Genomic DNA, 26,852 nt, shown 5'->3' with positions numbered 1-26,852 from the left:
ATGATAACATTCCTCACTGGTTTTGTTTTCCTCTGATGAACAGGTGGGTGTTGCTGTTAGATGAACAGAGAACTATTATGTATTCCAAAAACAGTACAGACTTGAAGAAGAGCTCTGTGTAAGCTCAAAAGCTTGTCTCTCTCATCAACAGAAGTTGGTCCATTAAAAGATACCGGCTTTGCCTACACTAGCACTTTTGTCAGCAAAACCTTTATTGACCAAAGGTGTGAAAAAACACCCCCCTGACCGACATAAGTTTCACTGTCAAAAGCACCGGTGAGGACAGCCCTATGTCACTGGGAGAGCATTTACCACCGATATAGCTACTGCCACTCATTGAGGGTGGTTTAATTATGCCAGCAGGAAAGGTCTCTCCCATTGGCATAGAGCAGCTACACAGGAGACCTTACAGCAGCGCAGCTGCAGCAGTACAGCTGTGCTGCTGTAAGGTCTGTAGTGTAGACATACCCATTACCTCACCCACCTTGTCTCTCTAAAGACATTACAGTCACACAACACTGGTTTGTAATGACAAGCTCATCACCTGATCCTTGTTGTTTTTATTGCCACTACAGCAGGTAAAGAATGTGTGTCCTCTCATGATAACAGCATTTGTTGTTATACTACTGAAAAGGCTATTTAAAGTAGGGTGGGCGTGGGAACATTCTTGTCACTATATCTGCCAGAATTTTAACAACATTTAGAAGAGTTGCCAAGCAGATTCATACATCATCATTACTGATCTTATCTTGATTGTGAAACATTCCAACATATTTAAATATTGTTCTATTTAAAAGGCTCATGGGTTTAAATGAGCCTTTTAAATAGCTAGCTACATCATCTAAGGCATTCATTTAAGCATCCTTAATCTGTAGTCATCTGAATGTGAAAGTCCTTGATTCTTTAAATCCAGCTGGATGTTTACAAACAACCACACACAGAATGGCACACCTCCCCTCCTGGAAAAACTAGAGCCACAATATTATGACTAGTAAAAGAAAACCTCATTGTAGAGCCCACAAAATTTGACCCTGTTTTAGATTGGAACAGAAACAAAGATGAAGCACAGATGGGGGTGGGGGGAGAGAAGTCTGCCAAAATACAGAGAGGGAAAGTTTGTGCTCTAAACTAATTAGTGACGATTAAAACAAAAACAAAACACACACACACACACACCATTATTTTGCAGTATCCTGCAATATTTTCTTTGAACTGTTCTTGGAAATTGTGCATTGTCAACCTTGATCTTGCTGTCAAGTGCGTTCTCTCTCTAAAGTAGAAACATTAATTTTGAAAAAAACGTAACATAAAAAAGAAAAGCACAGGTCCAGATCCTCAAAGGGAGTTATACTCCTAAATACCTTTGAGGATCTGGGGCACAGTGGGTGTTTCTCTTGAGACCAATACGCTTTCTTTTACAGCTCTAGTCTTTGCCGTGGATTAAAATATATTTTCCCACATTTTTCCTCTGGTCAAAAAGGAAATCATTAGTAAACTACATCTTCCTCTAACCATGTATAGCTAGAGGTCAAACACCGCTGGGCAAATATATGTTCTGCCCTTTAAAAACAAGCCTTATTAAATTCTGTCCATTAAACCAAATCACACTTCTTTCTGTCATTTGCTCTCTTCTGTAGTCTTTGTCTAAGCCTGCTAGCTACACGGAATAGAAATGGGGAATTGGACTTTTGCCCTACATTGTAAAAACTCCTTTAACGAATGGGGAAGAAGAAGAGAGTCGTGGACTTCTGTTGCGCTCTCCAGAGAGCAGAATGCCTGTAGTCTCTCCATTCCTCAGCGCCAGCACTGGCCGAGCCTGGGGTTGCTAACCGGACCCCACACTCTAGGGCTCACGGTTACCATTGGAGAGTCAGGATTTGGGCAACCGATTGAGGTGGGATGAGGGTGAAACAGCAGAAAGTTCCCTAAGCAAAGGCGAGTTTAAGGCCATGCACCCAGCTCTACCCAAAATCCCAGCTAAGCCAAGCGGGGGGCAGCCCCCGCACCATGCCACAGACGGAGTCTGACCCACCCGGGGCCTGGTCAGTGCCGGTGGCACAGTTATCCCGAGGAGCGGCCCCAGGCTCGGCTTCTCCCCCAGCTCGGGGTCAGCAGCACCGCGCGGGAAGCAGCCCGGGGCGGACCCCGCGGCCGAGCTGGGCAGGCTGAGGGGCCGCAGCGGGGAGAGGGCTCCCGGGTGACTCACCCGCTTCTTGCCGGGGCCGCTCTCGCCGGCGGGCGGCCTGGGGACGGTGGCGGTGACGGTGAGCGCGGAGCTGTAGCGCAGCATCTTCCTTGGCCGCCTTCCCCTCTCACTGACTCGCGGCCGCGCTCCGGCCAGGGGCGGCAGGTGCGGCTCCAGCCAACGCCCCGGGGAGGGGCCGCCGCGCCGGCGGAACGAGCACGGTGCTCCCCGGACTCGTCAGGCAACCAGCGTTTTATCGCTCGGCCGGTGTCTAGCCAGCAATGCCGCGGGGCGGCCGGCGTGTGCCCGGCGTGTTAGCGTGTGTGTGTGTGTGTGCGCACGGGGCATTGGTGTGTACTGCAGCTGTGTGCACAGGTGCCACGGGGCATGAGTGGGTCTGTGCACAGCAGGTGTGCGCACGGGGTAGTTGTGGGTGTATGTACAGCTCTACAGTGTGTGCAGTAGGCATTTGTGGGTGTGTGTGCGCACACAGCAGGTGTGTGCAGTAGGCATTTGTGGGTGTGTGCATGCACAGCAGGTGTAGACACTGGGTAGTGTGGGTGTGTGCATACTGGGTATTGGTGTTTGCACAGCAAGGGTGTGCACTAGGTATTTGTTGGTGTGCGCATGCACAGCAGGTGTGTGCACTGGGTATTTGTGGGTGTGGATGGGTCAGTAGGTGTGTGCACTGGATATTTGTGGCTGGGTGTGCACAGGTATGTGCATAGCATCTGTGCACTGCAAGGGTATTAGTGTGTGCACAGCTCATGTACACAAGTTATTCCTGTGCGTGCACAAGTTATTTGTGTGTGCACAACATTTATGCACAGGGTATTTGTGTGTGCACATGTGTGCCTAGCAGTGTGTGTCACATGTATTGTGTCAGGGTGATGAGTATGTCCATCTCTGCATGCATATGTCTGGCGTGTAATGCAATTATGGGTGTGTTCCAGTATGCAACAGTTGTGTAGTGTGTATGCTGCATGTATGGCAGGCTTGTGTGACTACATTGTCAGTGTGTGCTTAATAACTGATTAGTGCATTATTGTGCACATTGCATGTGTATATTTAAAGTGTTAGTATGTGCATAAATATTGTATCTACTTACTGTGCTGCCAGATGCATGCAAGTGTGTAGCATGCACATGTGTTTTGTCTGTTAGTTATTACTTGTATTGCAGTAGCATCTAGAAGCCCCACTCATGGACCTACCATAGATTTATATCATATTTGCGTACAGTGATTGTTCATAGTGCATAAGTATTTGTATGCATATAGTATGGAAGCATAGTGCATGTATGCAGAGTGAGTGCTTGTGTGTATGGATGTGGATATTGTGAATGCACAGTATATAAATATATATGCATTGTATGGCTATTGAATATATACAGTGTGCATATACTTGCATGTATTATATTTATTTGTGACAGATAGCCAAGCATTCCATCTTTTACACTTAGTAAACAGTATAAAGGACATAAGTTATTTACTTACAGTGTTGTAGGTGTGTTGGTCCCAGGATCTGGGGGCGGGGGGAAGGTGGGTGAGGTATTTTTTTTTATTATTGAACCACTATCTCTTGGTGAAAGAGGATGCTTTGGGATTCCACAGAGCTCTTCTCTTGTTTCTTTCACCAATAGAAGTTGACCCAATGAAAGATATTACCCCATCTGGTTTTTGTGTCTCATGAATTATTTATGTAGTCCCATAAAATGATATAGCATTTTACTGACAAATAAGATATGGCCCATTCCCCAAAGAGTTTAGATTCTAACAAAGGAGGAGAGGGAAGAGAAAGCGACAATAATAAGGTTTATATACGTACAGTGGGTTGTTGTAATCCCAGGTTAGGGGTTAGTTTGGTCTTTTAAGCTTATTTAGCTTAAAGTCTTTGATTCTTGTTTTTCCTGTTTCCTCTTTCTGACTTCTTTCTTATTCTCCCTCTCTGTGCTTGTGAGAATAGAATTGAAGCAATTATATAGCCTGGACAAACACCGACATATTAACTGTCAATAGTAGGGTGCACAGCAAATGAGACAAGGGAACTGCAAAACCCCTGTCTCATTCACCATGTAACTTTGTGTATGTATACACACAGTTACTTTCTTAGGCCTGGTCCACACTAACCCCCCACTTCGAACTAAGGTACGCAAATGAAGTACCTTAGTTCGAACTTACCGCGGGTCCAGACGCGGCAGGCAGGCTCCCCCGTCGATGCTGCGTACTCCTCTCGCCGAGCTGGAGTACCGGCGTCGACGGCAAGTACTTCCGGGATTGATCCCAGAAGAGCGATTGCTTACCGCCGGACCCGGAGGTAAGTGTAGACCTACCCTTAGGCTCTGTGTGTCTGCCATATGCAGTGTAATCATGATAATAGGATGATACACTGAGGGGCAAAAGTTGCAGAAAAATATACTGTATTTGAGATGTATGTAATAATATATTTAAGGATATCATTAGATTTGGTGTTTTCTGATTTCAAGAATGCTAAAGAAGTGGAACTAATCTGAAATGGAAAAAGGAAAACTTTGCAGTGAACTATCAAGGTTTCACCCCTTCTGCTTCGAGTGTCCCCCTGCCCACCATCACCCTTCCCTAGCCCGATATGGAGAGCCATCTGCAGAGCTGGGAACCATGTGGACGGAGAGGAGTTGCACAGGCTTTTGATAAGGAGTAGTGAAGGTCTCAGGTTGGTAGAAGTGGGCTAGGGAGGAGCCATCCCATCCTCTCCCCATCCTCACACATATTCCCTGAAAAAGATAATATAACTTCTTCAGAGTCCCTCCAGAATGGGAAACTCTCTTCAAGGTGATCAGAGGAGCTGTGCTGTGAGGGAGGGGACCTACAAGGCCTCCATACAAATGGCCTTGGGTTCCTGTGAATAAGCAGGTTTGAAGGCCAGACCAATGGCTCTTCCCACACAAGGAACAAGTAAAACTTCCTTCTCTGATTAATGAGGAGACAACTGCAAAGAAATCCTTCCAGCTCGCCTCCCATGGGCGTTTCTGCAGGAAAGGGCAATCCAGCCTTGAATTAACAAAGGCAGAATTTACAATGCTGTGAAGTGTATATGTCTATGTGTAGGCATTTTAAAAGGCTGGATTCTTCTTCAGCAAAGAAGCGCCACTCATATTTCAGGAAAGAAAGGCAAGTCGCTGGCAAGGTGTGAAGGAAGTAAGCTGTGGAAGGAGGAATGATTGTTTGGCAATGCCGTGTCAAATGGAATTATAATGCTGTAGGATCCACATCAAAGCATGGACACACACGTGGGTTATGAAGCCAAACAAAATCCCATTTTTTATTGCTACACAAAGGACTATTCTACACTAGAATCGCTACAGCGGTGCAGCTGTACTGATATAGCTGCTCCCCTGTAGCACTGTGAGAGCAGACACTCTATGCGGATGGGAGACAGCTTTCCCATCAGCATAATTACTCCACCTCTCCAAGTGATGTTAGCTATGTCAATGGGCGAGTTTCTCTTGCTGTCCACACCAGTGCTTAGGTCTGTGTAACTTGCATCACTTTTCCACACCCCTGAGGCTAGGTCTACACTACCCGCCTGAATCGGCGGGTAGAAATCGACCTCTCAATCGATTCCCGAATCGACGCTCTTACTCCACCAGCGCAGGTGGGAGTAAGCGCCGTCGACAGGAAGCCGCAGAGGTCGATTTTGCCGCCGTCCCTACAGCGGGGTAAGTCGGCTGCAATACGTCGAATTCAGCTACGCTATTCACGTAGCTGAATTTGCGTATCTTAAATCGACCCCCCACTGTAGTGTAGATGTAGCCTATGTGACTTAGGTTATACCGAAGCAAACGCCAGTATGTACAAGTCCAAAGGGTGAAGTGTTATACTTAAGTTTCTGAAGAGCCTTCACTTGCCAGTGAGATTAAAGGATATGCAGCCTTCATTGTCCCTTAGCCCTGAAATTCATTTACAGCAAAGACTATCAAATGAATAGAATCATGTAAGGTATTTAAGACCCCAATTCAACAAGATATTTAAGCATGTGAGTAGCCCCACTGACTTCAAATGTAATAGTGGAAAGTGTTTCTGTATACGTATTTCATTTTGCTCAGTTCTCACTACCCCTTCTCTAGCTTATTGAAATTATTTTCAGTTATTGTAGGGTTCAATCTAAGAAGGAATTCCTGGGGTTAATCTCTATTTATATGATACTTTTCATATTTATATGAAAATATTAATGAGAATATGGAATTGTGTAACAGGATTGCATGATTTCTCATTATCTACTGTACTTTTAACAATTATACTACTTTAAACTTACACAGAACCTTTCTGCGGAGGTTCTCGGAGTGCTTTATAAGCATTAATAAAGGCTCAAAACACTCCTGTTAGATAGGTGAAGAATAATAACACAATGATATTGCAGTGAGTGATTTCCTGTGTGAGAGATAGGAACCAGAAAAGAGAATGTCCCACAAAGGATTAGTCGCTCAAAGCCTCATCTGGAGTGGGTCTGAGCACCTGCAACTCACCTAACCAAACGACAATGCCAATAGAAATGGGATTCAACTGCATGCAGTTGTGTGTACATGTAATTGTACACACTTTCACAGTGTGTGTTTGTGGGACTACTCAGAGCAGGAAACACTGCATCAGGTAGATGTTTTCAGGATCTGGTCCTTAATGATCATTCTTGAGCAACATGCAGTCTAACAAGAAATACAGCAAAGGTTTTAAAGCATGACTAGTGTCTTTGGTTGCCCAATATGTGATATTTTGAAGAGACCCAATAATCAGAAACCCAATTATCAGTGCTTGGCATACACCCTCTGAAAAAAAATCAAGCAGCTTTAAAGTTCTTAGTCCACTAAAGATTTTAATTTTGGGAAGATTTTGCTATTGGACATTAACACACACTCTCTCTCTGTGTATATAGCAATTGTACATACACACAGAGCACTGGTTAGATAGATTTAATAACATTTAAAAGTGTAACTTATAGAAGTATATAGATATACATGTGCAACTTCATCCATCACGGATATGTGGCCACCTCCTGGGGGCAATGTGGTCAAAAAGCATAATGCTACAAGTTCTTAGGGCTTCAGGTTTTATGTTCTATCCAGAAGATGAAATCTCTAGTGACATGTGTGACACCCTGACATCCCAGTATTCACCACTATCATGTAATTAGGATATGTTTTATACAAAGTATGCCTTGGGAAATATCATTCTAAAAGTTTTGACCTGCTAGACATTAATATCTTGTTGGATTGTATGTGCTATCATGTATGTGAAGTTTTGAAGTTTGGCTATGTATGTGTTACTGAAATATGTTGTGAAGTTGAAAACACCCACAAAGTAGCCTTTCAGATACAACAGTAAAAAGGCCAAACAATGTTAATGGCTTATTGAGGAAATGCACACAAGCACAAGGATTACCCCAGGAATTGTGTACAATAGAAACCTCTCAGAGATAGCACTACACAATGGGAACTGTTTGACCCAGGTCACCGCAAAAGAGCTTTTCAGCAAGTGTGAAGAAGCTATAAAAGGGGGAAAATGGCGACATGCTGGGACCTCTCTCTCCCTACAACAACACACCTAGAACAAAGACTGAACAGGGGGGAAGTGATGGTCCCAGGCTAAAGGGCTTTATAGCCTGTGTATGAAAACCTGGGAAACCCAAGCTGCAACGCCAAGGCAGCTTGTGCCTTAAGAATCTGCCAGGCTGTTTATTACTCAGGGTGAGAATTTGCTAATTCATATCCTACCTATCTAGTATGTTAAGCTCAGTTTGCGGGTTTGTTTATTTACTAAGTAATCTGCTTTGATCAGTTTGCTATCACTGATAACTACAAAAGGATAGATTTTTAAATGATTAATAAACTTATTTTATGTTTTAATCTAAACCAGTGAGCTTTGACTGGAGTGCTTGGGGAAAATCTCTGCTTGGTTACCACAAGTATGCATTGTTCTCTTCACATTGAGGGAGAAGCAGACTGGGTATTAAACCCATATATTGCCAGATTTAACCAGGACAAGACGGTACTGCTCTGGGATCCCAGGCTGGGAAGCTGGTGGTTAGAAAGCCTGTGTATAACTGCAGCTGGGTGTGTCCTTACCTGTATGAATGCTGGTGAAAATGCAGGCTGGAGGGCTTTGCAGCTTGTCACAGCAGTACAATGTAAGAGGGAGCCCAGGCTGGTGGGTCGGGGGGCTCAGTGGTACCCTAGTTCCAGGTGGCACCCCGGGGGGAACCCATCACAGCACGGTGCCCATTCCCATCACACTGTGGCATTGTTTCAGTACTGACTCAACAGGAAGATTAACACCTGCAGACTCACCATCTCCACTTCTTTTTCCTGTAGCATTTAGATTATCCATGTAGTTCTCTCCTCTAAGTACAACCAGGCCTGACAACCTGCTTAGCTGTAAGAAGTGAAAAGGTCACAGACGATGGTGATAAGTTGAAGAGTACAATGCAATGATAGAAGATATTGAAGTATAAACACTGGCACAAAATAAATGAGTAATAGATTTACTCCTATAAGCATACACAAAACAGAGGTGGTAGGCCAATTTAGAAGATTAATCGCACTGTTAAACAATAATACAATATCATTTATTTAAATATTTTTTGATGTTTTTTACATTTTCAAATATTGATTTTAATTACAACACAGAATACCACGTGTACAGTGCTCACTTTATTTTTGATTACAAATATTTGCACTGTAAAAAAAGAAATAGTATATTTCAATTCACCTAATACAAGTACTGTAGTGCAATAACTTTATAATGAAAGTTGAACTTACAAATGTAGAATTATGTACAAAAATAACTGCATTCAAAAATAAAACAATGTAAAACTTTAGAACCCACAAGTCCACTCAGTCCTACTTCAGCCAATCGCTCAGACAAACAAGTTTGGTTACAATTTGTAGGAGATACTGCTGACTGCTTCTTATTTACAATGTCACCTGAAAGTGAGAACAGGCGTTTGCATGGTACTGGCATCACAAGATATTTATGTGCCAGATGCGCTAAAGATTCATATGTCCCTTCATGCTTCAACCACCATTCCAGAATACATGCGTTCATGCTGATGATAGGTTTTGCTCAATAACAATCCGAAGCAGATTTCAGAGTAGCAGCCGTGTTAGTCTGTATCCGCAAAAAGAACAGGAGTACTTGTAGCACCTTAGAGACTAACACATTTATTAGAGCATAAGCTTTCGTGGGCTACAGCCCACTTCTTCGGATGCAAATAGAGTGGAACATATATTGAGGAGATATATATACACACACATACAGAGAGCATGAACAGGTGGGAGTTGTCTTACCAACTCTGAGAGGCCAATTAAGTAAGAGAAAAAAAAAACTTTTGACGTGATAATCAAGATAGCCCAGTACAGACAGTTTGATAAGAAGTGTGAGAATACTTACAAGGGGAGATAGATTAAATGTTTGTAATGGCTCAGCCATTCCCAGTTCTTATTTCAATCCTGAGTTGATTGTATCTAGTTTGCATATCAATTCCAGCTCAAAGAACAAGAGTACTTGTGGCACCTTAGAGACTAACAAATTTATTAGAGCATAAGCTTTCGTGGACTACAGCCCACTCTCCAGCTCAGCAGTCTCTCGTTGGAGTCTGTTTTTGAAGTTTTGCTGTTGTAAGATAGCCACCCGCAGGTCTGTCATTGAATGGCCAGACAGGTTAAAGTGTTCTCCCACTGGTTTTTGAGTATTATGATTCCTGATGTCAGATTTGTGTCCATTAATTCTTTTGCGTAGAGACTGTCCGGTTTGGCCAATGTACATGGCAGAGCGGCATTGCTGGCACATGATGGCATATATCACATTGGTAGATGTGCCGGTGAACGAGCCCCTGATGGTATGGCTGATGCGATTAGGTCCTATGATGATGTCACTTGAATAGATATGTGGACAGAGTTGGCATCGGGCTTTGTTACAAGGATAGGTTCCTGGGTCAGTGTTTTTGTTCAGTGATGTGTGGTTGCTGGTGAGTATTTGCTTTAGGTTGGGGGGTTGTCTGTAAGTGAGGACAAGTCTGTCTCCCAAGATCTGTAAGAGTAAAGGATCATCTTTCAGGATAGGTTGTAGATCTCTGATGATGCGCTGGAGAGGTTTTAGTTGGGGGCTGAAGGTGACAGCTAGTGGTGTTCTGTTATTTTCTTTGTTGGGCCTGTCTTGTAGGAGGTGACTTCTGGGTACTCGTCTGGCTCTGTCAATCTGTTTTTTCACCTCAGCAGGTGGGTATTGTAGCTTTAAGAATGCTTGATAGAGATCTTGTAGGTGCTTGTCTCTATCTGAGGGATTGGAGCAAATGCAGTTATATCTTAGAGCTTGGCTGTGGACAATGGATCATGTGGTGTGTCCTGGATGGAAGCTGGAGGCATGTAGGTAAGTGTAGGTTTCCGGTATAGGGTGGTATTTATGTGACCATCGCTTATTAGCACAGTAGTGTCCAGGAAATGGACCGCTTGTGTGGATTGATCTAGGCTGAGGTTGATGGTGGGATGGAAATTATTGAAATCATGGTGGAATTCCTCAAGGGCTTCTTTTCCCTGGGTCCAGATGATGAAGATGTCATCAATGTAGCGCAAGTAGAGTAGGGGCATTAAGGGACGAGAGCTAAGGAAGCGTTGTTCTAAGTCAGCCATAAAAATACTGTGGCATACTGTGGGGCCATGCGGGTACCCATAGCAGTGCCGCTGACTTGAAGGTATATATTGTCCCCAAATGTGAGGTGAGGACAAAGTCACAAAGTTCAGCCACCAGGTTAGCTGTGATATTATCGGGGATACTGTTCCTGATAGCTTGTAGTCCATCTTTGAAAGATAGAAAGCTGGCTAGATCGTCGAGCTCAACGGGTAGTGATCAATGGCTCCATGTCTAGTTGGCAGCCGGTTTCAAGCGGAGTGCCCCAAGGGTCGGTCCTGGGGCCGGTTTTGTTTAATATCTTTATTAATGATCTGGAGGATGGTGTGGACTGCACTCTCAGCAAGTTTGCAGATGACACTAAACTAGGAGGCGTGGTAGATACACTAGAGGGTAGGGATCGGATACAGAGGGACCTAGACAAATTAGAAGATTGGGCCGAAAAAAACCTGATGAGGTTCAGCAAGGACAAGTGCAGAGTCCTGCACTTAGGACGGAAGAATCCCATGCACTGCTACAGACTAGGGACCGAATGGCTAGGTAGCAGTTCTGCAGAAAAGGACCTAGGGGTCACAGTGGACGAGAAGCTGGATATGAGTCAACAGTGTGCTCTTGTTGCCAAGAAGGCTAACGGCATTTTGGGCTGTATAAGTAGGGGCATTGCCAGCAGATCGAGGGACATGATCGTTCCCCTTTATTCGACATTGGTGAGGCCTCATCTGGAATACTGTGTCCAGTTTTGGGCCCCACACTACAAGAAGGATGTGGAAAAATTGGAAAGAGTCCAGCGGAGGGCAACAAAAATGATTAGGGGTCTGGAGCACATGACTTATGAGGAGAGGCTGAGGGAACTGGGATTGTTTAGTCTCCAGAAGAGAAGAATGAGGGGGGATTTGATAGCAGCCTTCAACTACCTGAAGGGGGGTTCCAAAGAGGATGGAGCTCGGCTGTTCTCAGTGGTGGCAGACGACAGAACAAGGAGCAATGGTCTCAAGTTGCAGTGGGGGAGGTCCAGGTTGGATATCAGGAAAAACTATTTCACTAGGAGGGTGGTGAAACACTGGAATGCGTTACCTAGGGAGGTGGTGGAGTCTCCTTCCTTGGAGGTTTTTAAGGCCCGGCTTGACAAAGCCCTGGCTGGGATGATTTAGCTGGGAATTGGTCCTGCTTTGAGCAGGGGGTTGGACTAGATGACCTCTTGAGGTCCCTTCCAACTCTGATATTCTATGATTCTATGATTTGTGTGGAATATTGGTGTAGAGGGCTTCTACATCCATAGTGGCCAGGATGGTGTTTTCTGGAAGATCACCGATGGATTGTAGTTTACTCAGCAAGTCAGTGGTGTCTTGAAGATAGGTGGGAGTGCTGGTAGCGTAGGGTCTGAGGAGAGAGTCCACATAACCAGACAAGCATGATGTTAGGGTGCCAATGCCTGAGATGATGGGGCGTCCAGGATTTCCAGGTTTATGGATCTTGGGTAGCAAATAGAATACCCCTGGTCAGGGTTCTAGGCATGTGTCTGTACAGATTTGTTCCTGTGCTTTGTCAGGGAGTTTTTTTAGCAGATGGTGTAGTTTCTTTAGGTAATCCTCAGTGGGATCAGAGGATAATGGCCTGTAGAATGTGGTGTTAGAGAGTTGTCTAGCAGCCTCTTGGTCATATTCCAATTTATTCATGATGACGACAGCACCTCCTTTGTCAGCCTTTTTGATTATGATGTCAGGGTTGTTTCTGAGGCTGTAAATGGCGTTGTGTTCAGCACGGCTGAGGTTATGGGGCAAGTGATGTTGCTTTTCCACAATTTCAGCCTTTGCACGTTGACGGAAGCAATCTATGTAGAAATCCAGTCTGTTGTTTCGACCGTCCGGAGGAGACCATGCAGAATCCTTTTTTTTGTAGTGCTGGTAGGGGGGATTCTGTGGGTTAGTATGCTGTTCAGAGGTATGTTGGAAATATTCTTTGAGTCGGAGACATCGAAAGTAGGATTCTAGGTCACCGCAGAACTGTATCATGTTCATGGGTCTGGAGGCACAAAAGGAGAGGCCCCGAGATAGGACAGACTCTTCTGCTGGGCTAAGAGTATAGCTGGAAAGATTAACAATATTGCTGGGTGGGTTAAGGGAACTGCTGTTGTGGCTCCTTGTGGCATGTAGCAGTTTAGATAGTTTAGTGTCCTTTTTCCTTTGTAGAGAGGCAAAGTTTGTCTTGTAAATGTCTTTGTCTCCGAAGCAGAGTGGACCGAGCATGTTCATTTTCATCATCTGAGTCAGATGCCACCAGCAGAAGGTTGATTTTCTTTTTTTGGTAGTTCGGGTTCTGTAGTTTCCGCATCGGAGTGTTGCTCTTTTAAAACTTCTGAAAGCATGCTTCACCCTTCATCCCTCTCAGATTTTAGAAGGCACTTCAGATCCTTAAACCTTGGGTTGAGTGCTGTAGCTATCCTTAGAAATCTCACATTGGTTCCTTCTCTGAGTTTTGTCAAATCTGCTGTGAAAGTGTTCTTAAAACGAATATGTTCTTGGTCATCATCCGAGACTGCTATAACATGAAATATATGGCAGAATGTAGGTAGAACAGGAGACATACAATTCTCCCCCAAAGAGTTCAGTCAAATTTCATTAACACATGATTTTTTTAACGAGCATCATCAGCATGGAAGCATGTCCTTTGGAATGAACGTTTGAATGTTTAGCATATCTGGCACGTAAATACCTTGCAACGCTGGCTACAAAAGTGCCATGCAAACACCTGTTCTCATTTTCAGGTGACATTGTAAATAAGAAGCAGGCAGCAGTATCTCCCGTAAATGTAAACAAATTTGTTTGTCTTGGCAATTGGTTGAACAAGAAGTTGTAGTACTGAGTAGACTTGTAGGCTCTAAAGTTTTACACTGTTTTGTTTTTGAGTGCAGGTATGTAACCAAAAACAACAACAACAAAATCTACAGTTGTAAGTTACACTTTCATGATAAAGAGATTGCCCTAAAGTACTTGTATGAGGTGAATTGAATACTATCTCTTTTGTTTATTATTTTTACAGTGCAAATATTTGTAATAAAAATAATATAAAGTGAGCACTGTACACTTTGTATTCTGTGTTGTAATAGAAATCAATATATTTGAAAATGTAGAAAGATATAAAAAAATATTTAGTAAATTTCAATTGGTATTCCATTATTTAACAGTGCGATTAATCGTGATTAATTTTTTTTAATCGCAGTTAATTTTTTTGAGTTAATTATGTGAGTTAACTGCAATTAATCAACAGCCTTATTTAGAAGAATGCATGTCATTTTAAAAATGAATGACACGAATAGCAACATTACTGAACAAGGGGCAGGTCTCATGACTGCTGTGCAAGTGAGCTAATTAAGACAGGTAGCGGAGCAGAAAACAATAGACACACCCATTGCTACTACTACAGTTATTCAAGAGAAGTCATAGAATATCAGGGTTGGAAGGGATCTCAGGAGATCATCTAGTCCAACCCCCTGCTCAAAGCAGGACCAATCCCCAAAATCCCTAAATGGCCCCCTCAAGGATTGAACTCACAACCCTGGGTTTAGCATGCCAATATTCAAACCACTAAGCTATCCCTCCACTAAGTATACTGCTAGGTATGTCGGAGAATAACAGAGTTCTCACTTTTTGTTTGGGTACAGCAAGTCAGATGCTTTATTTTCTCTCAGGTCTCTCAACAGGTAAACAATTACAGCAAGCATTTATACCTTTTGTTACAGACAATAATGAGCAACAGCTGCATTTTGTTTATACATAGGTCATTCTGATATCTTGTTTTGCTCACTAATGTAGCCTCTTAGTCTACATTCCATATTATCTACACATTATCTACACAAGGTCGCAACAACTTCTCACACAGTTCTTTCCCACTCGCCTCACACATTCCTCGCTTCTACAAATGTCGCGTTATTAGGGTTACAGTTAGCCTAACTCTTGCTAATGAACTGTCATGCATTGCATCCCCTTCCTGTCAGTTCTTTCCTCTGCTTCCACAACCCCCCCTTTTGTACTACTAGTACAACAAACATTTTCAAATCTCTATTTGCATTAAATCTCGGAATTCAGATTCTACATCAGATGCTTCAACCTTAGGGGTTTTGATTGGATGTAATAACAATGCATGATGAGCATGGACATGAAAGGTATTACTATTATTACGTCCTTTACAACAACAATAACATACTCCTACACTAGCTAACAACAACACAAGCAATAACATTCCCATAGCGATAATATGATGGGGTTGTTGTACAATCTTAGTCATATAACACAATACATCATACTTAGTACATAAGGTGGATACTCTATAAGCTGTCTGAAAGGCATACTTTTCAACTTGATATATATTTTGAAGCATGTGAATTTGCCCTGGTACTTCAGAGATTTCAAAGGTTAGATCACTTCCAAAAAGCTACATGGCTTCAGTATTTTTCTTGTCAAGTGAGGTTTGGAAGTTGTGAAGGCAGAAATGGGCATGGAACGTGCATCATACACATGTACCAGAGTAGAGTATGCTTTAAAAATGACAGCGTGAGAAAGGAAAGCTAATGTGTTTATATGTACATACTGTATGTAATAGTTTTTGGGAACAAGGGACATTGAGGAAGTATTTTCCTTCTGCTTCTCCATAGGAAAGGGGACAAAGGAGACAGAATGGCATTCCTCAGTTCCCTTCTAGCTTTGTTTTGTGATATTGGGCTAGACCCTCAGCTGGTGTAAGCTAGCTTTGCTCCAGTGCAGGCAATGAAGCTACATCAATTACAGCAACTGAGGATCTAACTCATTGGTTCACATCTCCACCACATGAGTCAAGGTGCAGCTCCCTGCTCCTGGGGTGCCCACCTCTGCCTGTAGTTAAAGCAGCAAGGAGCCTATTCTAATTGCTGTAAAAGAGCATACACCAGTTGAAGGTCAAGTATAGTGGAGGTCAGCCCTCCCTCTACTCCCCCTTACACTAGTAATGAATGAATTTGGCATTTGTGCTATATAAGCAAATTGGCCTTAGCCAGCAAAAGAATCTGGCCCATTGTCTTTATCCTCTTTTTATACACCAAAAAGAATAACCAGTCCTACAAGAGAAACTCACTACAGTATAATGAGCCATATTCACCTTGACAGGTTTCAGAGTAACAGCCGTGTTAGTCTGTATCCGCAAAAAGAAGAACAGGAGTACTTGTGGCACCTTAGAGACTAACAAATTTATTAGCGCATAAGCTTTCGTGGACTACAGCCCACTTCTTCGGATGCATATAGAATGGAACATATATTGAGGAGATATATATACACACATACAGAGAGCATAAACAACAGAGTTGGTAAGACAACTCCCACCTGTTTATGCTCTCTGTATGTGTGTATATATATCTCCTCAATATATGTTCCATTCTATATGCATCCGAAGAAGTGGGCTGTAGTCCACGAAAGCTTATGCTCTAATAAATTTGTTAGTCTCTAAGGTGCCACAAGTACTCCTATATTCACCTTGGTGTAAGTCCCCTGATATCACAGGAGTCCCATCGGAATAAGCTTGGCCCAGTGATTCTAGAAGAAAATGTAGCAGGAATTCCCATCTTTATCAAAGATTCAAAGAAATCCCCAAAATTCCCAAAAGGTCACAAGACCAAGATTTCCCTGGCTTCCCCAATAAATAAGTCACTGCAATAATAGAAAGAGGAACATGGTTAATAAATTAAACTATGACTATCACAGAAGAAAATATCTCATTGGACCTAACTGGTGTGCAGTAATTGGAGGGCAGTTCACCAGGGGATTGTTTGGGTTCTGCCTTATTTTGGAATTTCAGGGAGAAACACCTACGAGTAGCTTTGTCTGGAGAGGCATTACCTAGAAATACTTTCCATTGCAAGAGTTTTGCCTACTGAGGCATTTATTTCCCCCATACACTATAACCCAGTTTCAAAGTTGTACTTAGCAGAGATATGGGGAGCCTCACAGAACAGATACAAATGCTCCCAAGCTTTGGAGATGTTTAAATCTGTAGCTGGGATTTCAGTTCATCCCACTACATAGATGGGGCTTAGCCCCCAAATTCATATCTGGACTTGCACAAAGTTAAGGTGGGGTTGGTGCCATGGTTTTGGTCTCCTTCAAAAATATTTTCAATTGTGAAAAAGTTTGTGTTTGATTGGAATGTAATCTGAAGCATGGTCAGAAGGGAGACTAAATAATCAACAAATAATTTACCAATAGTGCAATTTAGTGAGTAAACAAGTTACATGGGGAAATGCACCTTTAATGAGAGATCCAGGAAATGAGATCACACACCCAAATAATTTGAAACTTTGCCATATGTTTTACCCGTAAACCTGATCAACCACTCCCAGGATTTCCAGTGCATCATCCTCGCTTGTCCATCTCCTCAGCACATGGGTTAGGTTTATTTCTCTTTCACCTACCTCTTTCAGCATTACAGCGCATCACCCAATTAGCAGGAAGCCAATTGTGGGTAGAACCACCCTGCTTCTGAGACCAGGTAACATAATACAAGACCCAGTCGTTCACCTTCAAGCCGTATCCCACACTCTGATAAGGGTCCAGCCAACAGCAGCCATCAAACCAGTAGGATAGGATTTCTAACATACATAGGCCTGGAGACGCCAGAAGATCCAGATAAGCCTGAGGTTTGCATAGATAAAATATTACTTTCTGAAAACGACACAGGGTTTGTCTACATAGGGAAATTGACCAAAACAGCTGTTGTGGAATAAGCTATTGCACAATAGCTATTTTATTCTGGACTAATTAATGAAACAGTAATTATTCTGGTCAATTTCAACATGTAGACAAGGCCTCAGGAACAAACAATGAAGGCCTGATCTAAAACCTATCAAAATAAGTAGAAAGACTGCTATTGGACTTCAACAGGCTTTAGATCATGTCCTCAGTTTGTTCCCAGCCCTCCCAACCACCAAGCTTCTTCCTCCATCTCACATTCCAAAATGTTATTATGATGGAGACACAGGATAAGTGAGTCCATGAGAAAGTGCACTGGATCCAAGTGTAACACGGAAACAACAGCAAACATTCAAATCAGTATCAAGTGCTGACCAGGGCATCTAAAAGATAACACTATCCAGAGCTGACCCTAGACCAAATGGTGCCCCGGGCGAGGAACGTCTTTGTCACCGCCTCCCTGCTCCATTTGTTCAACTTTTGAATATCCTATGAGATTCTACAAAGGTGCAGAATATTCTAGGACGGGGTAGGCAACCTATAGCACGCGTGCCAAAGGCAGCACACGAGCTGATTTTCAGTGGCACTCACACTGCACGGGTCCTGGCCATGGATCCGGGGGGCTCTGCATTTTAATTTAATTTTAAATGAAGCTTCTTAAACATTTTAAAAACCTTATTTACTTTCCATACAACAATAGTTTAGTTATATATTATAGACCTTATGGAAAGAGACTTTCTAAAAACGTTAAAATGTATTACTGGCACACAAAATCTTACATTAGAGTGAATAAATGAAGACGAAATGAAATGAAATGAAGACACCATTTCTGAAAGGTTGCCGACCCCTGTTCTAGGAGGTTAGTGAAAAATGAGGCCACATACGGAATACCTGAAACATGTTGCTTCAAACATTCTATTTTCCCTTTTGTCACTAACAACATGAACAGCACCCTGAGCCCAGCACCCCTCAAGCTCAGCACCCAAGACAGTCGCATGGGTCACCTGCCCCTAAATCTGGCCCTGACACTATCCAATGACAATTCCTAAAATTCAGACTTCATACCCTCTTCTACAACAGTCTAGAGCAGTGTTTCCCAAACTGGCGGCCAGTACGTCCCTCGGCCCGTGCCGCTTCCTGCAGTTCCCATTGGCCTAGAGCAGCGAGCCACGGCCAGTGCGAGCCACGATCGGCCGGACCTGCGGACGCAGCAGGTAAACAAACCAGCCCGGCCCACGAGGGGCTTTCCCTATACAAGGGGCATCCCAAGTTTAGGAAACACCGGTCTAGAGAAATCCACTCCTTGCTCCCTCTCACGCCTTTGCTCCACTCATGTCTCTGAACTAATTTCTCCCTCTGTATGAATCTCCCATCCTCATCTTTGTGGTTATCCATACAGCCTCTTATGATTACAACCATTTTCTCCTTATGGTACTCCCGTTCTCTCTGTGCAGTGGGTCACCCTTATTGTCCAAAGCTATCCTTAAAATCCACTTCTTTGACAGAGCATTAACAATAATCCCTAAAATAAAAAAAATAAAAAAAATCACACATTTTACAAGATTTAGGCTAAAGTTAACATTTTCTGTAGCATCAACTGGGAAAACCAATCTAAGCAACAACAAAAAAACTGAATTCCCTCCCCCACTTTACCATTGTAATTTCCCTTGTAGATCTTTTTCCTATCATCATTCCACTATGTTTGGGTATTTTGTTATATTCTTGAGCTATTCAGATTCTAAGCTCTGTTGGGTAGGCACAGCAGGGGTTTGCAGGATGCTCTTACCTATATAAAAACATGCATATTCAGAGTAGCTACCCAGGGGCCTGAGAAACTTTTTAAAGAGCATTTGGATCAAGTTTAACAAGGTATCTTGTTGGTCCTAATTAGGCTGGAGTAGTAGGAGGGCAGATCACCTGTGCACTGTTTGGGCCAAGGCCTCTGTTATAACTATAAAGGGAAGGGGTAACAGCCCTCCTGTGTACAATACTATAAAATCCCTCCTGGCCAGAGACTCCAAAAGCCTTTTACCTGTAAAGGGTTAAGAAGCTCAGGTAACCTGGCTGACACCTGACCCAAAGGACCAATAAGGGGACAAGATACTTTCAAATCTTGGTGGGGGGAAGGCTTTTGTTTGTGCTCTTTGTTTTTGGGGGGAGCTCTTGGGACTAAGAGGGACCAGAAATCAACCCAGGTTCTCCAAATCTTTCTGAACAAGTCTCTCATATTTCAAACTTGTAAGTACATCCAGGCAAGACGTGGTAGGTTTATCTTTGTTTTCTCAACTTGTAAATGTACCTTTTACTAGGGTGTTTACCTCGTTTGCTGTAACTTTGAACCTAAGGTTAGAGGGGGGTCCTCTGGGCTCTTTAAGTTTGATTACCCTGTAAAGTTATTTTCCATCCTGATTTTACAGAGATGATTTTTTACCTTTTTCTTTAATTAAAAGCCTTCTTTTTAAGAACCTGATTGATTTTCCCTGTTTTTTAGATCCAAGGGTGTTGGATCTTGATCCACCAGGAGTTGGTGGGAGAGAGGAGGGGGATGGTTAATTTCTCCTTGTTTTAAGATCCAAGGGGTTTGGATCTGTATTCACCAGGGAATTGGTGAAGAGTCTCTCAAGGCTACCCAGGGAAGGGAATCACCACATTGGGAGTGGTGGCAGTGGACCAGATCTAAGCTGGTAGTTAAGCTTAGAAGTTTTCATGCAGGCCCACGCATCTGTACCCTAAAGTTCAGAGTGGGGAAGGAGCCTTGATAGCCTCATTTTGGGCTCTTGAAGAAACAGAACTAGGAGTGGCTTTGGCTAGAGAGGCAGCCCCTAAAGCATTGTATGTTGCAGGAGTTTTGCCTGGATGGGGATCCATTGCCCAGAGGCTTTTCCCCCTAGTAGAAGGGGTACTGTGGTATCATTGCGTTTTAGGATTTGTGATGCATGCTTTGGCACAGATTAAACATTGCAGCATAGAAGGGTCAAAGACTTGGGACTACTGTATTTACCCCAAGCCACAGGTGCTGCCACATATAAATAACTGAAAAACTTCCCCATTAGCTTTGTCTGACTCATGTGTCTGTAACTCATGGCAATTTTATGGATGAGAAAGTGGACCCAAAACCTAATACTGTGTTTCAGTTTGAATAGATATGTTGTAAATTTATTTTACAACCACATTGTTATAAGAGAGAACAGTAAAAACAGATCAGAGAGAGGTGTTTAAAATAATGAATGGCTTAGAAAAGACCTGTCTGGAGCTCCTATTTTCCCTTCACCATAATACAAGACCAAGGGGATATCAGATAACATTAAAAGGCAATTGGTCAGCTTCTGATCTCATTTGCATTGATATAAGTCTGGTAATGGTCAAGAAGTCAAGGGAGTTACTCGGGATTTATCTGAGTATAGCTGTGATCAGAATCTGGCTCCATAGATTTAAATTTTGAAAAAAGGAATTATTTGAATGCAATATATAATTAATCTGTGGAACCCTCTACTGTAGCTTATTACTGAGGCAAAGAACGTCAAAGAGAGGTTAGCCACCCAAGCATGTGAAATTAGGCTATGGTCAGATAAAATGATTTGTTTGCTAGGATGAAAATGACAAGGGCTATCAATCTGGACATACCCTCATAGCCATAGGGGCAGAGAGAGATTTCTAGTAGTACAGTATTACACAATTGCATGAGACTTGATGTGAGAGATGGAGAGGAAGGTTTGTCTTCCTATGATGAATCATTGGTAATAGTCCATTGATCAAGATCCTGTTTGCAACAGTGGCCAATCGCCCTGTTCCATCCTGGCAACTCCCCTATAATTTAGAAAAATAGTAATACAGGGCAATCCTGCTCCCTTTGATTTTAATAGCAAAAAATCCCATTGACCATCGCAGGAGCTGGATTGAGCCTATAGTGGTAGGTATTTTGAAGTAAAATATAAACTGGAGAGATAGGAAACACCTGGTGTTTGTTTTATTTCTAGCTTATTATTAGAGTAAATATTTGGGGAGATGAGCACTTTAAAAAACCCTTTCAATTAACTGTTCTGTGGTATATCACTTGTTTATGTTAAATCATTTGGGATGCAAAGTTCAGCAGAAAATTCTGACTGCAAATTTGACAATGACCTCTTGTAAAGAAGGTAGGGCACGTTTCTCTCCTGGTTATTATGATAAGTTGTCTTCAGATTAGTGGAGGAGCCTGCTCCAGTTTGTTTGCGTTTTGGTTTTCATATGCTGCTGCATAGTTTCAGAATTCAGATGAATTAAAAGAATAGACAGAAATTCACCTTTATGGAATATTCCCATAGAACTGAACGGAGAAGGAGAAACTCTGGAACACTCTGCAGAATTTAATTGAAGAATATTTCCCTGCTATAGAATTCTATGGTATGAGAAACCTATAGAAAGGCTCTTCCACATAAAAGAGCATGCATTGCTGCTCCATAGATAAGGCTGAAGCTACCTTCCCAATCAAAGGCTGATTTTTAACAGGTCCTCCTTGTTACAACCTCCATAAAAAATATCTGACCCCTTGGGATTTCAGTTGCCACCTCACATCCTAAGGAAGTTGGTAACACTCAGAAAGGAGATGAGAAGGGTTCGAAAATATCCCTTTTGTTCACATTTGCAAAACTTTCCTCCCTTTTGGGGCTCATGATGGGTTGCATCCTCCACTGTGGTGCAGCTGCTGTGTGTCAGTGTAATGTGATCTGACTGAACCAGCCAATTTGCAAATGCCTCAGTGTAAAGGTGACATAGAGCTGATGTAGCATGGAAAAGAGGGAGTGGCCAAGACATCCTTATATTATACGGATCCTCAGCTGTAGTTTTGGCTCCCTGTGCCCACTGCAAACTGGCATAAATTACAGCAGTCTTTAGACTGGCTTAATGCAGTGCAGGGGGACCATATCTGGATGTTGCAGTGCCAGGGAGCGTATACGATTTTTCATGATGTAGGAATTTGATTGGTTTACAGGGAGTGGGGAGAAAGAGCTGAATTAATGGCTGACTTTTCACCTTTGGAGACTGTCTGGCTTAGACAGTAACTGAACATTTGACAATGACATCCTAGCCTGGGATTTTCAAAGAAGCCCTTAGGAGTTAGGGACCTAACTCCACATGAAATTCAGTGGGAGTTGGGCACTAATGACCTTCCGCTATTTTCTTTTTATGGATCTGTCTACACAGCAGCTTGAGGGTGCTTCCCAGCGTGGGTGGGCAGACCTGCGCTAGCTCTACTGGAGGGAGCACACTACAGACAGCAGCGTGGCCATGGCAGCAGTGGCAGTGGCTTGGGCTAGCTGCCTGCCCCAGGGTAGGTATTCAGCCAGCTAGTCCAAGTTGCTCTGGCTACACTGCTACGCTTGCTGCACTAGCTCAAGCAGAGATCGCGCATGTATGGCTCCTCCATTGGGAAGCACCCTCCCAGCTGCTGTGTGGACGTAGCCTATGACACATAGATGCCCCCCTCACTGCAGTATCTCTGCACTTCACAACTTTGATGGATTTATCCTCACAACGTCCTTGTGAAGTAGGGCAGTGCTACCATACCCATTTTACAGTTCTGATGGCCTGTCTGAGCACAGGCCCAGGACAGCCACGAGTGATTCACTGTTCCCATAGACTGGTGTGGGAGCACTCTAACCCATGCAGGGAGTCAAGTCAGACGGGGGTGGGGAAGGCGCTATCCCCGTAAAAATGTAAAATGTCGTTAGCAACCTGATGGAAATAATTTTCCCCTCATATTTCCGTAGTGAAAGTGGAGTTCAGCCTGGTGCAGAGTGGCAGCACATGACCCTCTGCTCAGTATGAACGATTTAGTAGTTGTAGCACTGTGGTAGCACCTAGAGGACCCAGTTAAGGTGAGGACCCAATATGCTAGGTGCTGTAAGAACACATTACAGTTCTGTCCTTCCTCTGAATGATCTAATAAACAATGCAGACAAAGGCTTGGTCCATTTATTCCCTTCCTTTCCAGCTGTAATACACAGGCCCCTCGCCCATGTGTGAGAGATGAATGTCTTTATGTTGTGGTACTTTACCTGCAATGTAATTTTCCAGACTGTAGCAGCCAACAGACTGGATTAAGGTCAAATAATTATGAAGCAATGCTCTCTGCTACCACCTACTGGATAAATTGCAAGACTGACATTGATTTCAACAGGACCAGGCTTAGGCCCAAGGTCCAGAACTAAAGTCTAATGAAATATAACTAACACAAAAATGAAGTAAACAGAGGGCATTAATGGAAGAATAAATTAGCCTAAAACATCCACCTTATTCTCAAACTAACATTTACTTGTTTCCTTTGACGTTTATGGATCTTTTAGTGTAAGGCTTTGTTCATTAAGGCTTTGTGATAAGTACATCTTCCATTTTGAAATATCTCACATTAACACTTCCACAGTTTGCATGCTTACTAGAGCTGGCTGAAATTTTTTATTCATATCCTTTTTTAAATGAAAAATGGCATTTTTCAAAACCAAAAACTTTCATGAACTTTGTGTATTCATCCTCAGCTGCTAGGAAAACACAGGTGCCATAAACAATAAGTGCAGGAGCCCACATCGCTGAAGAGGCAAGAAAGAGAAAATACATATATTTTGGGATTGATCCTCCCCTTTGCAAGGAAAATGCTGTTCAGAGTAACAATTCTTAGACTTACTTCACAGTATGAAGGGAAGTAACTGGGCAGGAGGGTGAGGCTTAAGATAAAGAGCTATGCACAAACACACTCTTCCATCATGCAGTGATTTTGTGCCAGTCTGGCTCTTAGTTTATTTTTCCATCTTTAGCTAGCTGGCAATCAGGAGGGCAAGAGACGCAGGTCTCTGTGCAAGGAAGGTGATGGCTGAGGAGCCAAAAACCTACAGTGGTGCCCTAGAGGGATGGGACCAGGGAAGGGGAATACAAGTGCATATGCCCTGAACTGTGACAGAGGGCCCTAAGAAACTCCTCCACTCTCACTTCAAAAGCCTGATGGAAAGTTGGGCTTTGCAGCACATTTTGGAGGGTTAGAGTGTGTGTGTGTGTGTGTGTGTGTGTGTGTGTGTGTGTGTGTGTGTGTGTGTGTGTGTGTGAAAACATATATACATACACACATATATATCATCTCTATTCTTTACCTCTAGGCTCATTAATCACTGAGCTCTGCCCTGAGTGAGATCCTTCCTCCTGCTGTACATGACATAGAATTTATGTTATGTCTGATGAAACAGCTTAACTATTTGCACTGGAACATAGTTCCTTACACAGCTTCTTAAGCACTCCTTAAACTTGTGTGGAATCAGCTCTTTTATCACAGAAACACTTTGGGCTGAGCATTTTGTGCCAGCTAATGGCTGGTGTTGCCTCACTCCCACAGCCAGTCAGGAAATACCTTCCATGTTGGTCATTATTGTTTTACTCCTGGGGGCATTCTGTGCCAAAAAAATAAAAAGTCTAGGCACACTGTTTTAAAATTCTGAAAAAATCTGCAAGTTTTATTTGTCAATAAATAAATGCAGAGGCTCCAGCATGGCAGTGCACAAAGGTAGGAGATCACCCTGCAGCCTCCCCACACCCCATCCCGGGGACCTGGACTCAGTGGTGAGGCTGCACCTGACCCTGGCACAGCACAAGGCCTAGGCCTGCCCCAGAATAACCGTGGGACCCTGAACCTCTGTGCCAGGTGCAGCAGGTGTGGGGCAAGAAGAATTAACCAGGCGGGATGCAGGTGTGAGGTGAGAGGATTCTGTATGGGACAATCAGGGTGCAGGCAGCTCAGTGGGGGATCTGGATGGGGGGATCTGTATGCAGAGAGGCTAATTTGGGGGGGGGGGTTCCAGGTGTAGAGGCAATGGGACTGTGCAGAGGCTGCCAGGTGAAAGTGGTTGGAGTTCAGTGGAGGGGTTTGGGTGTTGGCATCTCAGCAGAGGGGTCTGGGTGCTGAGGGAGTGGGGCTTTGTGGGGTGGGGGTCTGGGTGAAGCTAATTGGGGATCAGTGGTATGAGGGTCTGGATGTGGGGGCTCAGGGTAGTGCAGGGGTGTGGACATCATCAGAGTGGGGGTTTAAGTGCAGGGAGGTCATTGGGGGGTGCTGTTTGTACAGGGGTGGGAGTCTGGATGCAGGGGACTCCAGATGCAGGGGATGAGGTTCAATGGGGTGGGATTCAGGTATGGAGGGCTAGGGGGTTTTTGAGTCTATGGGGTGAGGCTTGTGGGGGTGGCTGGGTATAGGAGGTTTGGATGCATGTGGTCTGGGCGGATAGGAGAGCAGCTCCCCATACAGTGACCCCTCCCTCCCGCAGCTGAACAGCAATGAGGGCAGGAAGCAGGGGAGGATGCTGAGCTTCCTGCAGCTGGGGGAGGTTTCTAGGGGTGGGTCTGACACAGCCTCAACCACTCCTTGCAGGGGAAGAAGTCGTCCCATCCTCTCCTGCCTCCAGTCCAGCCGGGGTTAGCAACTAATCCCAGCTCAAGGTAGGAGCCAATAGCTGGGGCGTCCCCAGCCCTGTGGTGATTTACCTCTCCGCCGATTGCTCCAGGTGCCTGAAACCAGGGCCGGCTTTAGGCCGATTCCGCCAATTCCCCAGAATCGGGCCCCCCGCCTAAGAGGGTCCCGCTCCCCAGGCCGGAGCGCCGGCCGGAGCCCTGCAAGCCCCACAGCCCCGCTTCCCCGGCCGGAGCGCCGGCCAAGCCCTGCGGCCCCACTCCCTGGTCAGAGTGCCAGCCGGAGCTCAGCAACCTCGTAGCCCCGCAAACCCGGCCAGAGTGTGACAATCCGAAGTGCCGCTGAAGACTAGGAGCGCCGCCCAGTGAGAACAAGCCCCACGAATCAGGCCCCGCACTTGCTAAAGCCGGCCCTGCCTGAAACGAAGTACCTGCACAGCTAGGGAATGGTGTGTGACTGCTCTTGCAGCTTCCCTTTGGTTCCCTGTCAAAGTCATTTTTCTGCAGGGAAGCAAAGAAATATGCAGGGGCCATGAATTCTGCACACGCGCACTGGTGCAGAATCCCCCCAGGAGTATTGCTTTAACCGATCCATGGTGACCAACCACCATAGTTTAATTCAATGGATTTCATTATCATCAACCACCTTAGCTGGGTTGCTTAGCTCTCAACTGAGGGCTGACAATAGGGTGACCAGGTGTCCAATTTTCAACCGGAACACCCGGTTGAAAAGGGATCCTGGTGACTACACTCAGCACCTGTGACCGGGCCATTGACTGTCCGGTTGGTAGTGCCTCGCAGCGGGGCTGGTAGGCTCCCTGCTATCCTCCACACCATGCGGCTCCCGGGAAGCAGCCAGCATATCCCCCCCTC

At 44.1% G+C, this 26,852-nt stretch overlaps 1 protein-coding gene across 1 annotated transcript in view; it reads right to left on the bottom strand.

Annotated features, from left to right (window-relative positions):
* The window catches only part of MYZAP (myocardial zonula adherens protein), a 93,719-nt gene extending 90,054 nt beyond the window's left edge, over window positions 1-3,665 (bottom strand). The window contains exon 1 of the mRNA XM_008164057.4: window positions 2,207-3,665. Coding sequence (XP_008162279.2) covers window positions 2,207-2,290 — 84 coding nt within the window. The 5' untranslated portion in view covers window positions 2,291-3,665. The remainder of the gene's footprint in view (window positions 1-2,206) is intronic.
* Between the last annotated feature and the right edge of the window lie 23,187 nt (window positions 3,666-26,852).

The sequence above is a fragment of the Chrysemys picta genome, chromosome 10, assembly GCF_011386835.1.
Source record: "Chrysemys picta bellii isolate R12L10 chromosome 10, ASM1138683v2, whole genome shotgun sequence".
NCBI lineage: Eukaryota > Metazoa > Chordata > Testudines > Emydidae > Chrysemys > Chrysemys picta.
Note: the sequence above shows the minus strand (reverse complement) of the source record. Positions and strands in the feature narration are given on the sequence as shown.